The following is a 16901-nucleotide window of genomic DNA, read 5'->3' on the forward strand; positions in this document are numbered from 1 at the left end:
TGTGTTGCTAATTAGGGCACTATAATGTCTCTGCTGTCTGCTTATGTTGCCAAATTAGCATTTAACTTTCTTTTCTCTTGATTTAATATAACTTTCTATATTAAGAGTTCCTTTTCAAGTACTGTACCTAATAATTGTGATATTGTTTGAATTGAGTTTATGGATTTTTAATTCTTTTCATTTATTAGCTAAAATCAGTTGTTTTAGGATTTTAATCTCTTGCAATACCTATAACTGTGCCTATAACTGTGTATCTATAACTGTGTATGACATGATATGCAATTTTTACAGTCTTTACTTTACTATAACTATACCATAAACAATGTATGTGTGTTATTTATTGTTTTAGAGTTTTATAGTAAATTAGTTAACACAATATCTTTTCTTCAATGAGTTCTCCACTTGTCATGTTGCTTAGTCTATTACTATTTTAGGCCCTATAAAAAATAATTCCAATGTAAAGCTGTAGGCCTACTAATGCCAATAATAGATAATTCTTTATTTATGATGATGTAACTAATAATGCTATTGTAAGTGTGAGGTTTTTGTACTTAGGAGGTTAGGAGGCAGGGAATGAATGATTCATATTGCATCGTGGAAACATAGAATTTTTATTTTCTTCTTGCTTGCAGTCTTGAAGCCAGTCCACAGGCCCTAAACTTGTGATAAGGTTAATTGATTTGTTTATGATCCATTTATATTAAGTTCCATTACAAACTTGTTGTAATATAGCTGTTTAGATATTTCAACAGTTATGAAAATAGGAAAGAATGGCTTGATAAAAAAAACTATTTTCTTCTTTCTTGCAGTTGAGGCAACTCCTAAGCTGTAAATAAGTTATGAACATGAAATAATATACATAAATACAATCTTTTTCCATATGTTATTTTTAAGTAATATTATAAACACAGATAGGAGTTAAAAAAAGAAAAAAAATCCGGTAATTAATAATTTTTGGCCCGACCCGATTTTGGCCCGAAACCCGAGGACCAAAATTATCGGCCCGACCCGACCCGACCCGAACCAAAAAAGTCTGACCCGCAGACCCCTAGTTATAAGGTGTCGTTGTCGTATGACTTGTAGCTACTCCGTACTTGTGAAGAAAGTCCGTCAGCTCGCGCGACATAGAAGATGAACCTCTATCTGAATGTACAAAGGACGGGGCTCCAAACATAAAAAAATAGATCTGAAAAACTTTTGATAACTGTTGTTGAACTAATGTCCTTACAGGGGTAAGCAAATACAAAACGAGAATACTCATCCACCATGGTTAAAAGGTAACGGTTTCTGGTTGTTGATGGTCGAACACTGCATTTTAGCTGTGGAACAGTTTTTTTTTTTCTTTCAGAAACAGTGAATTTTTTTTTTCACACGTAACGGCTGTTTTGACAACATTTTGGCGTAGCCCGTATGGGACTGGTTCCTGATCGCAGATCATATCACGTTGGGTGACTGCATCTCGGACAACAGGGTCCGTCGTGGTAAATCTACTGGACGGCAGTTACTCCACAAAACATGGAGACCGTATGAGAGTCAGTACTTCAAAGTCCGCTACGTTCTATTTATAAATTTGTTAATTTTTTTATGGTTTTATCGACATAGCCTACTAGCAAATTTGTAACTTACAAGGTTATTTTTTGTAATAGGGAGTTTGAAAGTGTCCAGAAACGTAAGTCAGAAAAATTTATGCGTAAAATCATTTGTGTTATGTTCATTTTAAAACCGACCATCCTTTTTGCGCCACCCTGTAAATTCTCCCTACCAGGTCAGTACACTATTTCATATTGATAAGGTGTTAGCTCTGGTCGCCATCTCATAACTTTGTCGTTCTTGATTTTGCTTGTATGCCTCTTGTCCAAAAATAAACGATAAAGCTTGCTGATCTGTGTATAATCTGAAGTCTCTTCCGATAAGAAATGGTTTCCTTTTTCGAAGGGCTTCGCCAATGGCAATGGCTTCTTTTTCAACAGCTGAAAACAGATTTGTTTAGAGTCCGTGAGAAAAAAGCAATTGGCTGATTATCTTGACTCAAAGTTGCTGCCACGGCTATGTCAGATGCGTCAGTCTCCACTACCAGTGGCTCTTGCCCATTCCTAGGAGTAATTACTGACTTTGCGATGTCAAGTTTGAGGGCTTCAAAATCTGCAACCGCTTCCTTTGACAAAGGAAAAGAATTGACTTGTGTCAGGTTTCTTATTTTATCAGAAAACCGATGTATCCATTTTGAATAGTGAGCGAAAAATCCTAGGACTCGCTTTAGTGAAACTTGGTCTTTGGGCACAGGAAGTGACAGTAGAGATTCTAGCCGATCTGGATCAGGGCGAATAGAGTTATGGGAAACTAAATGTCCCAACAAAGTTATTGAAGACTGGTTGAACTTGCTCTTTTTATTGTTGATTACAGGTCCATACTTAGTTACAGCATCTAAAAATGTTAGATTCTCATCATGATCCTTTTGATCCTTTCCACATACGGTCAAATCATCTAGATAGGCATATACTCCATTCAGTTTTTCTTTTCTAATGATTTGGTCCATGGTCTTTTGAAAACAAGCCACCCCCGTTGGTTACACCAAATGGGATTCTTCTGAATTGAAAAAGACGACCAGCAGCCTCAAAAGCAGTGTACTTCTTCTCTTCGTCAGAAATTCGTATTTGATAGTATGCTTGCTTTAGATCAATGGCACTAAAAACCTTGTTCGTCGCTACAGTGGATACTAGATCATCTATGTTTGGTAAGGGATAGGCGTCTAAAAGAGTAAATTTGTTTATCGTTTGCGAATAGTCTACACACATTCGCTTCTTCCCTTTGTCGTTTTTAACAACCAACACTTGTGCACGCCAAGGTGACGAACTAGGTTCAATGATCTCCTCAGTCTGTAGTCTTTCCATTTCTTGTTTTATAAATTGCATGTCTTCATCTGAGTAACGTCGTGATTTTGTGGCTATCGGCTTACTTCACTGTACCAACTAACTGCTATTGCCTCTGTGTAGTGGGAGAGCTGTGTTCTGGGACATCAAGAACCGTCTACCAAGATCTACCACCACCATACAATGGGAAAACAGTTTTGTCAGTGTCTACTCAAAGGACAACCCCAATCTCTTGTTCAACATGAGTGGATTTGAGTGTCGCATCTTGCCTAAGGTATGTTCTGGTTTTAAACTGTTTATATAACTAATGCTTGAATATTTTCTACCAATAATCATGTAAATGTTGAAATGGTTTTTAAAATCTTTAATTTTTGTTATGTACTTTTACTCAATGTGATTGCTTAACTTGTTGCATTCATTTTTATGAGTACCTTCAACAAGATGTTTTAATTAGGCCTACATTACATAGGCAACGAGGATTTTAGTTTTACATTTATTGTGTACAGTGTGATAAAGTGAATTGGAAAAGTTTTTTTTTCTTTTTTATTAACTTGTACACTTGCAAATCTTGCATTAGTAAAACTCATAGCCTGGACATGAAATCCACAAGAGAGGTATGAAACTATCAGAAACTAGTTCATATCTCTCATTATCAACTATCATCTTAATTACTTGCCTTAAAGCCCCTGTCACACGGAGCTGCTTTTTTTAATGCTAGTAACTAGCAGCTAGAACCAGCATAAAACCAGCATCGTGTGACTGATTCTCCAGCTGCTATAAACACTCGCATGGTATCTCTAGCCGCTGAAGGGTTTAAACAGTATACTACAATATAATATTACAAGCGCTTGAAAAGTCACTAGCAGGTCATGTGACCATCCAGCTGTGGTCTCTAGCGCCATTCCAGCTCCGTCTGACAGTATCGTGCTAGTTCTCGCAATAAGATAAAATCAAATCATTTAGATTAATTTAATACATTCAAACTAATCAAGAACGAGCTTAAAACTTCACGTTTAGAAATTTTTTAATGAATTGCCGTAATTTTCTCGTTGTTACGATTGCTACATCTCACCTATATTAACTAAATGAATGTGTTTTTTTTTTGTGTTGAAGAAAGAATAGATAAATAACTTTTTTTATATGCCTACCACAAATTATTCAATTTTAATTTGTTATTTTACATGCCTGTAGTAGATACAAAATAATAGAATTAATATATTACCTAACTTTTTTTTCCTTGCCCTCTTTTACTTCTATGATGGCTGATCATAGACAAAACATCATACTAATACCAACGGACGACATTTTTATTGTCAACTACACACCCAGTCCCAATTACATCACCAGACTTGTAAGTTGAAGCGCTAGTTCTCCAGCTTCGTCTGACAGAACTTCTAGCACGCTGGAGAACTAGCAACTAAAGCTACTGGATCTCGCAGCGAGAACTAGCTGCTGAAACAAGCTCTGTGTGACAGGGGCTAAGATTTGTCATTAGATTCCAGTACTTTTTCATACAGTGTGGTTATGTTCAACTACAAGCTAAGGCTACATAACAACAAAGATGATACCTAGCTCATCAGCTACCTGGCATTTTGCCATTTAACTCAATTTATCATACATTGTGAATGTTGATAAATTATTTTAAATTTACCTTTTTCATAAAGTAAGGGTGGTTGAATAATGTTTCCTCTGGTGGTTGCAGTGCCGCACAACCCATGAAGAGTTCACCCACAGAGACGGAGTGTGGAACCTTCAAAACGAGGTGACCAAGGAGCGAACGGCTCAGTGTTTCCTCAGAGTGGATGACGAGAGTCTGCAGAGATTTCACAACAGAGTGCGTCAGATCCTCATGGCCAGTGGTTCTACTACATTCACAAAGGTCAACAGTCTATCTCAACTGTATCATATTTTAAACGTAAAACTTTTTTTAAGTATTAAAAATACAATAAAAAGTAGGTACATGTGTCGAATCCGAATCTCAAATCCACCAAATCCTAAGAAAAGATTCGCATTTGAGATTCAATTAACGAGATTCGGACAGAATACACTTGCCTTAAGCTCTGTAATAACTAGGGGTCTGCGGTACAGAAAATTTAAGGTTGGTGGTACAGGGCTACCGTTATTTATTATTTTTTTTCTATTTTCTTCTCAGAATTGTATTTAAACCAATATTTTAAATTTAATACATTGACATTACTATGAAAATGGATAGTATCGTACATTCATGGTTTTCTAACAACAATTACAATCCATAAATTATTAAAACCTTTATTCCTAACAGTATTGTGTTAGGAACACACTTAAAATGACTTTACCTATGTTATTTACTAAGATAAGGCATATCCATGATAAAGAAGTTTTTAAAATTAAGTTAACAGTTTTTAGGAATAAATATTATGTTTGAAACAACAATTTGATCAGATGGTTTAATAACTACTGGTAAATTATTTCTAACTAGGTCTAAACACAATATCGGGGTGTTCCTTTTATCTAAGGCTCAATTCAATTTTCTTATTTTAAAGCTTTTCCAAAGAATCAAAACACCTTATTCCAGGCCTAGATTTTATTATTTAGGGTGTCCCGTAAGTAAACAGCCAAACTCCGAGAAATGGTTCTATGGGTCAAAATAAAGAGAAAATCAAGAATAACATTTTTTTCCTCACTCCGTAACGAAAGTAACTATTTTCGATAACAGCTGACATCAATGAAAGTAGTCGTTTCCCAAGCTCTAATTTAGGGCGAGGGAAAATCGATCAGCTGATTTTCCCTCGCTCTCAATTAGTTCTCCGCTAGTGTTTTGTTATGGTTTAATTTAATGATTTGAATAACCTGTATGTATTGTTAAAAGATGTTTTATTCTTTTATTTTCATGTTTAAACCAAATTTATTGAGAAATACACGTAGGTTTTCTTTTAGAAGTTTTTATTTTATTTTGATGTTCAATCAAATGAATTGAGAAATAAAATAGTTGTAATATTACTGAGGTCTGCTAATCTGTGTTTGTGTATTTTTGCGTCGTGATGAAAAGTATCGTTCATAATTCTTACCGAAAGTTATTATCCGGCACTTGCTCCATTATTCCCGTCCTCGGCTTCGCCTCGCACGTGAAATTGGGGTTCCCTGTGTTCAGCTTTGCCTCACACAAAAACTTGAGCGCGCGACGGAAAATTCCACTTTCAGTCCTAGTAATGAAATATACTATTCCAAAATCGCTTCGTTAACCAGATATCCGCCATTTTGTATTTTTTACATAAACATTTTTATTAGGGATGGGCCGATTCCGATTCTCGATACCTCGATACCTTCGATACCAGTGGTATCGAAGAATCGCCGATACTCGATATTTCGCTTCATTGTACTCGATACCGATTCTGAAAAGTGAGGTTAATCATAATGCTAAACTCAACTGACATTGAAGGGTGTAAAGAGTGGCAAATCATAGTTTATTTGGAATAATCTGAAGTCAGCTAATATAAATAATTGAAAGTTCATTATCTCACATTCATAATAGTTTTATAATCCAAAATAGATTGCCTTTGCAATTCACAACGAGTAGCAATGACGGTATGGTATGACGAGCTGTGTTCAGTTGACATGACAACAGTGTCAATTAACAGAACTCTAGTTGCCGCCATGTTGTCAGATCAAAGGCAATGTTGCCAGATAGTACAAACATTTAATATATACATATAATACACATAAGGTGTATATAGTCAATGGTACTAGTTTAACTCGCATTTTCTAACTCCAAATTGTGGCATAGCTTATAATTTTTTGTGAAAGTGTGGCATGGCTTATAACTGATTATAAGCTATGGAACAAATTCACGATTATAAGCTATGACATTATAAGATATGAGACCCCACGAACCGTTCAGCTAATTCAGGGCTTCATGGTGACTATTGTAGAAAGCCATTTAGCGGTGTATTTTTATCGTTATTTTATGTTGTTTCTCTCTGACTGAACTGAAACAGCTGTCATGAGTTTGCAAATGGCATGAATTGTTAAACATATGTTTTGGTTTTGTTTTTGTTGTTTGTTTTCTGTGCATGCATAGTAAGTTGTTCAAAATGGATTATGTATGATTATGATCTCCGACTCCGGACTCCGTTCTAGTGATGTGACGAACTCCATGACTTTTTTATATGATTCTTTAAGTGATATTGTTTTTAGGAAAAAGCATTTAGCTTGGATTAGATAAATAAATATAGGATGGAGAGGACACAGCTAACTCACCTGATGAAAGGTTGCAGATGAGTCAAAGAACACATAAAATCACACACATAATTTACTTAATATTTCGCCTCTTTCAGAGGCTTCTTCAGAAGTAGGCCTAGATGGTTTCTGATTTCTGATCGCCTAAATCGCCTAATTTCAGAACCGAAAGACCGTACACAATACCAAACCCAACTTCTAAAAGCCTTCGAAAACCGAGGCTATCCTAGCCCTCTCGTAAAATCTCAGATCCAAGCGGCTCAGAACCCACGTCCAACTACAAAGAAAAATACCAACCATCTTCAAGTAAATTTGATAACCACTTACCAGCCTGGCCTGCAACAACTAAACAACCTCCTCAAAACAGGTTTCAAAATCCTAGAGTCCTCCAGCCAAACCAAAAACCTCCTTTCAAGAGCCCCTTCCATAATCTATAGGCAACCCCCAAATTTGAGGAATATGCTAGTCCACCCAAAACTCCCAAATCCATCAAAAATACCATCTGAGAAACCAAGACCGGGCTCATACCCATGCAATGAAAACCGATGTAAATCTTGCCAGATACATCATCCTACAGAAACTTTTACCAGCACATACCATAATAAAAATTACAGAATCCAAGGCCATCATACCTGCAGCTCAGAGAACCTTATCTACCAGCTTCAATGTTCACATTGTCCAGCCCAGTACATAGGCCTAACAACCGAGACTCTCCGAAAACGCATGAACGGCCATCGACATGATGTTAAAACTAGCAAAGAAAAACCAGTTGCACAACATGCCTTATCCCACCAACTTCTATTTGATGACTGTTTCACCATAAAAGCTCTAAAATCATTGCCAAAGAACCAATGCAATAGTTCAATGCTCAGAAGATGGGAATTAGCTTACCAGTTTGTGACCAACTCCAGAACCCCACCTAACCTCAACATTAGATAATATCCTCATATCCTCACCCTCACAGCTAACTCTTAAGTATTTATTTTCATGGACAAAACTAATTTGCTTTTCAATGTACATATTATACAGGGTGTTGAAAATGTCTGGAACCAACATTATATCTCGTGAGTGGTTAAAGAAAAACAACTGATATTTTGTGTACGGATATACTATGGTTTTACCTATCTTTTGGTGCCTTATGAAAATTTTTACCACTTATAGGGAACGTCCTGTGGAGGATGCAGTAAAAAGTTTTAATGGAAGCCTATGGTAAATGATACATCATTTTAAAGGCCATTTTTTTCTGAGTAAGGAGCCTCAAGTTTCATTTCAAAAGGACCACCCTAGCAAAAATGGCGACTGTTTGAAATTTAAAAAACCACTTATAGGGAACGGAATTTTTAAATTTCAAACAGTCGCCATTTTCGCTAGGGTGGTCCTTTTGAGATGAAACTTGTGGCTCCTTACGCAGAAAAAAAATGGCCTTTAAAATGATGTATCATTTACCATAGGCTTCCATTAAAACTTTTTACCGCATCCTCCACAGAACGTTCCCTATAAGTGGTTTTTAAAATTTCAAACAGTCGCCATTTTCGCTAGGGTGGTCCTTTTGAGATGAAACTTGTGTCTCCTTACTCAGAAAAAAATGGTCTTTAAAATGATGTATCATTTACCATAGGCTTCCATTAAAACTTTTTACTGCATCCTCCACAGGACGTTCCCTATAAGTGGTAAAAATTTTCATAAGGCACCAAAAGATAGGTAAAACCATGGTATATCCGTACACAAAATATCAGTTGTTTTTCTTTAACCACTCACCAGATATGATGTTGGTTCCAGACATTTTCAACACCCTGTATGTAAATACAATATTGTAATGTGCCTGTATTTAGTGCTCTGTGCAGTGTCAGTTGGACAACCTGTCAGACATTTTGAATTCAAACTGTGTCATCCTATTTAAACTGTTGTTTTGTAACTACCATCTAGGCCTACTTCTGAAGAAGCCTCTGAAAGAGGCGAAATATTAAGTAAATTATGTGTGTGATTTTATGTGTTCTTTGACTCATCTGCAACCTTTCATCAGGTGAGTTAGCTGTGTCCTCTCCATCCTATATTTATTTATTTAAGTGATATTGATGATGACAATATTGAAGATGACTTTGAGTTTATAACCCAAGCAATATGGAACATTCATTGTAGGCCTAGATGTACGAATTATGAATTCTTATGAAAAACAAAAACTCTGTGAACATTTTAGGCCAACCTAAATTGGTGATTGTGCTCAATTTAATTTAATAAAATATGTAGGGGTGGGCGAGTAGTGATTTTTCAATTCGAGTCGAGTCGAGTATTTGAGGAAAAACTCGAGTATCGAGTCGAGTCGAGTAGTTGCGCGTTAAGTAGGCCTAGGCCCAGGGTTTATGCTGCGTTAGTATTTTTAGCATCTTGCTATTCACAACTTAAAAATGCTAAGTTTACATTGTTTTGCAGGCTAGGCCTATGGCAAATTTTCTACAAATAAAATTGAAAGATGTAATGTTCAAACAAATGTAATATTAGCCTACAGGAATTTTTTGTTTTAAATGCTTAAGTTATTGAATAATATTTTTTCTACAGTTAGGCCTAACTTAGTTTTTGTCTTTGCAGAGAGTTTGCAGCATTTTGCTGAAACAAATTTCATCCTAGCCTAAACCCTGCCTTGGCCTAAATAGGTAGTTTAAGTACTTATACAAAATTTTCTAAGTTATATGGTTACTAATTATTTAGCACCTCCTACCTTAGGCCTAGTAAAAAATTTGGCCTAGACTACTTGTTGGCTGCAGCATTAAATTATTTAGGCCTATACATCACTTGTTATTGTGTGTTTTATTTTTTCTTGCCTTTAATTCCTCCTCACTAACATGATAATCAACCGAACTAACTAACTTAATAAGGTAACTTTAAGAATAATTTCAATTCAAATAAGAAACAGAATTTATAAAAATAAATTTATTTATTTAACAGAAATCAAACTACATATTGTATCACAAGTTAAAAACATCAATATGCAATTAGGTAATCACTTGGATAAGCACTTCATCTGTCTGAAGTTTGAAGGTTATGGGTACTAGGGCTATCCTCTTCACTCAGTACATTTTATAAAAATGATTAAGTCACTCGTCTCTGACAGACTGAAAATATCAAACAAAAACATAGTAGGCCTATTATCTCGAGAAATAAAATCCCACATTTAATTTAAAATACTTAATTTAAAATTAAAACACATTTCACTGTAGCCCGGTATAGCCTATTTGGCCTTTCTTTATAAACTCACATTTTCTAGGTTAAGTTACAATTCAAACTGTAGTTGTCATGTTTCTGCCACCAGATTGAAAATTGCACAATCAAAATCACAAACAGAATATGTTTATTTTACTTTCTATTAAACTTCCACTAACAAAATCAATTTTATTTTAAGTTACAAATTCACTTCAAAGTAAAAACATCCAAAACTGACATTGACGACATAAACTTCAATCAATCCAATCCATTGTTTTGTTGTTACGCCAGCTGTCACCATGACCATATCATATATCTGCTCTCTCTCTCTCTCTCTCTCTCTCTCTCTCTCTCTCTCTCTCTCTCTCTCTCTCTCTCTCTCTAGTCAGTCTGCTGGTCTGCTCATTCTGCTTCTGCTTTGTTTTCCCATCAAACAGCTGTTTTGCAGGGCTGACGTTGCCAAATTTATCATTACTCATTACACCATTATGGTGAATGTCGGTAAAATTATCATAAAATTGCTATAGCTTTTATTTCGTAAAAAAAATTAATAGTTTGACTAATTTTAATCATGTTAATGTAAACTGATTAGAAAATAAATTATACTTATAGTTTGTTTACGCCAATACCACAGTTGTACAAGTACAAAAACTATCGTCCATCTGGCAACACTGAGTTTAAAGTGGAACTGATCTTTTCTTTCTGACACGACCCGATGAGATTGCGTCATTCAGATGCATCGATGTTCCTTGCAGTAACTTATCGGTTTGTAAAACTAAACACCAATGCCGATTAATGTGAAAAAATATTATGCTACAATAGGTTATTTTTATCTGTTGTATTTCTATATTTTGGTATAAAATTAGGGATGGTCAAGTCTCGAAATTTCGGGAAATTTTCGGGAAATTTTAAATCTCATTACACGAGACGAGATTTCTTTTTGGCCGAGATTTTTATCGAGACGAGAATAAAAAAAAAAAAAAAAAAAAAAAAAATTAAAAACGCCTGCAGAAAGTCAATGCAATACCCGCAATACAGGAGCGTGTTGTAGTTGCGTTTCCTTTGCGAAGGCATTCTTATTTAAGTAATTCTTTAAATGTAAATATTACTTTAATTATTTTAATAATATTACTTTAATAACATTTGAGAAGTTTTGTTAAGTGTAAGCAGTGTGAGGAGTGTTTTATTACTATAAAAAGTCAAAACAAGTAACTATTTTATAAAAATTAATATTGCTTTTATTTTATGATTTATTTTATTTTACGATAAGTTGAACTCTATCCTAACTGATATCACTATGTTTCCTAATCGTAGGCATTTTTAATAAGTTAGGCGTGATTAATAAAAAAATGTTATGCTGATGTTTTTTAATAAAAGATTGTAAATATTCTTGCCTATTATCATTGAGTATAAACCTAACCTAGAGAGCCCACCGCTATACTGTTAGTCGGTACCGCTTTTGACGACGTAGTTCGGGCCGCTGACGCTTGGGTCGTGGTAGTCAATGGTAATGCAGTACGCCGCTGAGCTCAGTCTGCGTTGAGACACGCTGCGTTAAGGTAGCCTGCACCGCGCTCGCGCGTCAGTCTCCCCCCCCCCCTACTCATCGTCACTTCCCACAGCAACCTGCCTCTCCCTCACAGGTCGAGCTGTCTCTACAAAGCGAATGCAATGAACACGAACGGCAACAACTGCCTCTAACACATATAACATAATTTTATCCATACATTACGCAATTAAAAAGTTATTTGTCAATATTGTAATGCTACAATTAATTGTAGGCTATACAGGAATCCCAATTTTATTTATTTTTTCTGTATATGATTCACTTACTTGAAGGTCTATCATGATTTTAAACTCACATCAAATTACAAAGGTTTGTAAAAAAATTTTGCCTTTCTTTTTACGTACAATTCTGATCAACTTTATAGCAAACCATTTTTATCGTTTAACCGATAGTTTATTATATTGATATTACAACTAAGTTTGTTTTATTTCTGTTGTGGGTTTACATATTCTCTACATAATATAATAAACTTAAAACTAAGAACACGTACAATAATGCATATGCACTGCTTATTTAACAAAATTCTATAACATAAATCCTAAATTTCTTTATTATTTTAAGTTTTAACTGAAAATATTTACCAGAATTTTAATATGGTAAGTGTTATAACATTATTTCAGTGTTTATTTTTACGCCTTATTATTTGTCTGGTACCATCGGTTAAGTCGTACACCCCTGATTCCCAAACCACTGTAGGCTACATATTCTTCCTCGGTGACATAACACGCACTACTTTCACTTTATTCTACGAGAGAAGAGAGTTTCAAAAATATGCATAGTTATGATTCGGCTTTACACTAGGCCTACAAGAGTACAAGTAAAAGAGTATGTACAGGCAGTTTAATTTTTTTTATCTTTATACCATTATGAAACAGATTTTTCCCATTGCGAAGCAAACATTCAAGGTAAAAAGAAGAAGAACATATGTTAATTGTAAACAGTCAATGTGTAAATTATCTATGTTGTATTAAAAATGTGTACAGTTTTGGATGTTGGTTCGTATTTAATGATGTTATGTAATTAATTATAGAATTTTTATTTTAAGGATTTGGCATATGAGTAAGCCTATGATAAATAAACCATTTCAGAGTTCTGCCAGTTTTTGCCTAACTCTATTCTGTAGAGTTTAAAGCATTCTACACCTTATCGTCTACAGATTGGCTAAATAATTTAGGTACGGTACTACTTTATAAAAGCTGACAGCCTTTTTACGTTGACTTAAATTGTAAGCTTACCTTTTCCCATCCATGGGCAGTTTGATTGTTATAAATTTACCCTTCAAACTGGAATAGGACTGTTGTGTAAATTGTGAGTATTTCCATTAGTTAATAATCTTTTAATTGACTCTTTAAAAATAATCGGAAATTATTACTGTTATTATCTGTTATTATTTAAACAAGTTATTTGTTTATAAATAACTCCTGTACTTCTTTGCAATTGCTCGATTTCGAGCAACAGGTATACTAGTGTAATTATAACTCTACTCTAGTGGCCTACTGTAGTGGATACATTATACAGGTAATCTAACATGAATTCGTAATCTAACCAAGGAAGGGCTTGTGATGATGAACCACAATCAACAGCTGAAGCAAAGGTTGATAGACCAGCTTTCTCGTTATTTTAAGGTTTAGTGTTGGTTTCCATTAAAACCCAAGTTGAAACACTATCGATATAATAAAGAAACTAAATTGATTACTAATTTCCCTGTCAATCACTTGCAAGCATTCAATAGCTTCTCTTGTCGGTAATGTTTAAACGTCGTCTGCAACTAGCGATTTTATTTTATCTGACAGTAATCATAGAGTAGTAAATAAAGGAAATGAGAGCCAAAAATGTGGATAACACTCATTTAATGGCCTCAATGTCCACACAATGTTGTAATAGGGAATGAAACGGCTGCAACCAGCTGTATGAAGCCAAGAAAGTAGGCCTATTTTTTGTTTTTTATCTCAGTTTGAAAGAGGTTGTTTCACGTAAGGTTGAGGTTATGATAAAAATCACTATCTCAAACAATGTTAATGTAGCGAGAAAAGTAGCTAAAATTCCGCTACAACTACTTTAAAAATGTAGCTAGCTACAGCTAAAGCTACAAAATCTTAAAAGTAGCGTAGCTACAATTAACGCTACAAAAAAAGTAGCGCGCTACTGTAGCGTCGCTACTTGTAGCACGCTACTTCCCAACACTGACAAAAACCATCCAAGAGGGTGTGTTAAGTTGTCAAGTAGTGCCACACTGCCTGCGACCTGTGACGTTTGGAGAAAGTGTAGTTTAAGTGTGTTTCAAAAAGTAGCACGGTAACAAAAAGTACATGTTGGAAAAATGTCATTGGTCCATACACATTTTAAATTAGTAGTTTAAAAATACATACATGTGTATGAACAGTATAAAGGCAAATTTACGACATGGATTAAATACACTGTTGGTTAGTTATTATTGAGGGGTATTTTTTTATTATGCCTACGTTTGTTGATTCTATTTTACATGACATTGACAATAAATATTTTCAGTAAATTAATACATTGTCGTCGATTATAGTAAAAGGGTAAAAGAGTAAAGTTAGGATATTGTAACTATCTGAATTTGTTTCTAAGCAGAATACAGATATTCGAATTTGAAATGACACATGAAAAGTGTGAAAGCTTTATTTGAACTTTGAAACATGGCGGAAATAAATAATTTCATAACATATATCAATCAAATAGAAATATTAACTATATATTATATTTTAATTGGTTTGATTCGCTAACTCAAAGGGAAATGTTCAAAATGTTCAAAAATGTTCATGCACTTTCAAAAAGGTTTAATATGGAATTTTACAGCAATAGCATGCTTACAGACTTTCTCAGAGGCGTAAATAAGTAATGTCCAATCTTACAACATAGGTACATTCATGTAAAGTGTAAAAATCTTACGCATTATAAAATAAATTACTCTATACGAGTAGTTCAGAATAAAATGTTTACCATCATGTTAGGTTTATACTCAATGCCATCATATATAGAAGTAATTTTTTAAACCATGTTGGTTTCGCAAGGAGCACGCTTGAATTATTAGCAAAGCCGACAGCGAGCCCGCAGCAGCGGGATGAGCTGCGTCATTGTTGCGTCTTGCATGGTTACCGGTAGAGCGCACTAGCAACTTGATGTACTGCATTGCCGAAGGTCGCGTAGTTCGGGCCGCTGACGCTGCTCAGCCTGGCGCTGCACGGGTAATGCTATGCCCCATTGAGTGGAGACTCTAGGGTTAGGTTTATACTCAATGCTATTATCATTATTTTTGTATTTAAACACTCATCTAACAATGTTACAAAATCAGGTAAAAATTTTGAACGTGCATTTCCCGTTGCGTATGAGAAGGGAAATCCCGTCTCGATCTCGTCTCGAAATTTTATGAGAAATGAAAAGTCTCGTCTCGTCTCGAACTAAAAATCCAATCTCGTCCATCCCTATATAAAATATTTTGTTATTTCTATATTTTAGTTAGAGGTGTGCGGATAGTGAAATTTCATTTCGGATCGGATTCGGATCGGATAGTTGAGGCTCGGTTCGGATCGGATTGGATATTGGGAGGTTCGGATTCGGATATTTTCGGATTCGGATAGTTCGGGGCGGTTAATAATAAGCTGCATATGCATTTTTAACATATAAAACACTGTAAAGCTGTGTAAATAAACATAAATGGCGATTTTGAATCATAAAATTTCAAATTAGCCACGTCCACAGTTTTTCTCTCTTGAAAATCACAATTCACAACATCTATTTTCAAAAGTTGGTTGCTTGAATTAAGTACACTAGCAGCCGAAATCTTCACACAACACTTAAAAAGCTCAGCAGGACTGATGTCAAAACGTTTGGGTTTGTTTACTTGAGGTTATGTTTTATGTTGTTTCCTGGTTCTCACAAGACAAGGATTTCTATCTCAATTTTATTTTCACATTTATTTCCTTACGTTTTTGGAACAGATTATTGGCCTTAAGTGGCATTCTTGGGGTTTGCCAAGTTTAGAAAACATCACTAATACACTAAACTGGGCTCTAGATTTGATGTTGTGGCAAGTTAATTAGAGCAATTAGGCTTTATAACTCTGTAAAAGGTGTGTATCCCTGAATTTATAAATTTCATTCTACACTTATTCACTGCCAAACATAATTCAGTAGAACCTTGATGAACCAAGAATTACTCTAGCCTACATAACTTCATTACCCCAAGTAAAATACCAAGATAAGTTTTAAAAGTTAAAAAGTTATAAGTTTGTTAAAAATGGATTTTAAATTCAACAATTATTGCAGTCCATTATTGTTATGCAGTATGGTCCCAAGTTATTGTTTTTGATTTTGAAACATCACAGTTCATTTGAAAAAATTAAAGTTGAAGCAGCCCAAGGTCAACAAGTCACGCGCCTGTGCAACAATAGTTTTTTTACAAGCTTTCTCCAGACCACTGGGGAGGGTCGGGTCTGATAAGCCGTCTATTGTTCACTTCAACCCTCATTAGTGCCGCTCGGTTGCACTCAGTGGGGAACCCAATACCACAAATCAATCTTTTAAATGAATAAACATATTTGGTAATAATTGTTTTATTGATATTCACCTTGAAATTCCAATAAATTTTGTGTAAAATTTGACAAAAACCGGCCAATTTATTAATACATTACCAATCAAGTACATTGGTAATTAAATAATAGGTAAAAATTAACCGATTTTCGTCAAGTTTTATCCCCTGTTGTGCGCTATGTCACAAAAGCTGATAACGACATGAGCAACTAGGCAACTTGTTGAATGCGTGATGAAGGGAAACCCAAGAAATAGAAGAACAAAGAGAAAGTATAATGACGTTGTTATCTTTATACCCTTTTTACAATTGCTGTTATTGTTATTATCTTTATGTAAGATTTTATGATTTTGTTTTATAGGTTTATAAAATAATTCTTTTTAACCACGGGAATATCAATTTATAATTTATCAATGTGTTTCTCCTGAAACAGCAATACCGGATGTATAATAATAAAGGTCAATGACCTAAAATATCTTGATTGTGCAATATTGTATTTT

General features: G+C 34.8%; 1 protein-coding gene across 1 annotated transcript in view; it reads left to right on the forward strand.

The window, feature by feature from the left end:
• Window positions 1–16901, forward strand: part of LOC128990226 (pre-mRNA-processing-splicing factor 8) — a 132564-nt gene that overhangs the window by 90547 nt on the left and 25116 nt on the right. Inside the window, exons 22-23 of the mRNA XM_054412566.1 lie at window positions 2994–3144; window positions 4573–4749. Coding sequence (XP_054268541.1) covers window positions 2994–3144; window positions 4573–4749 — 328 coding nt within the window. The remainder of the gene's footprint in view (window positions 1–2993; window positions 3145–4572; window positions 4750–16901) is intronic.

Source organism: Macrosteles quadrilineatus, unplaced genomic scaffold (genome assembly GCF_028750875.1).
Source record: "Macrosteles quadrilineatus isolate MER2022 unplaced genomic scaffold, UCM_ALF_1.0 Scaffold_1__1_contigs__length_201487025, whole genome shotgun sequence".
NCBI classification, from domain to species: Eukaryota; Metazoa; Arthropoda; class Insecta; order Hemiptera; family Cicadellidae; genus Macrosteles; species Macrosteles quadrilineatus.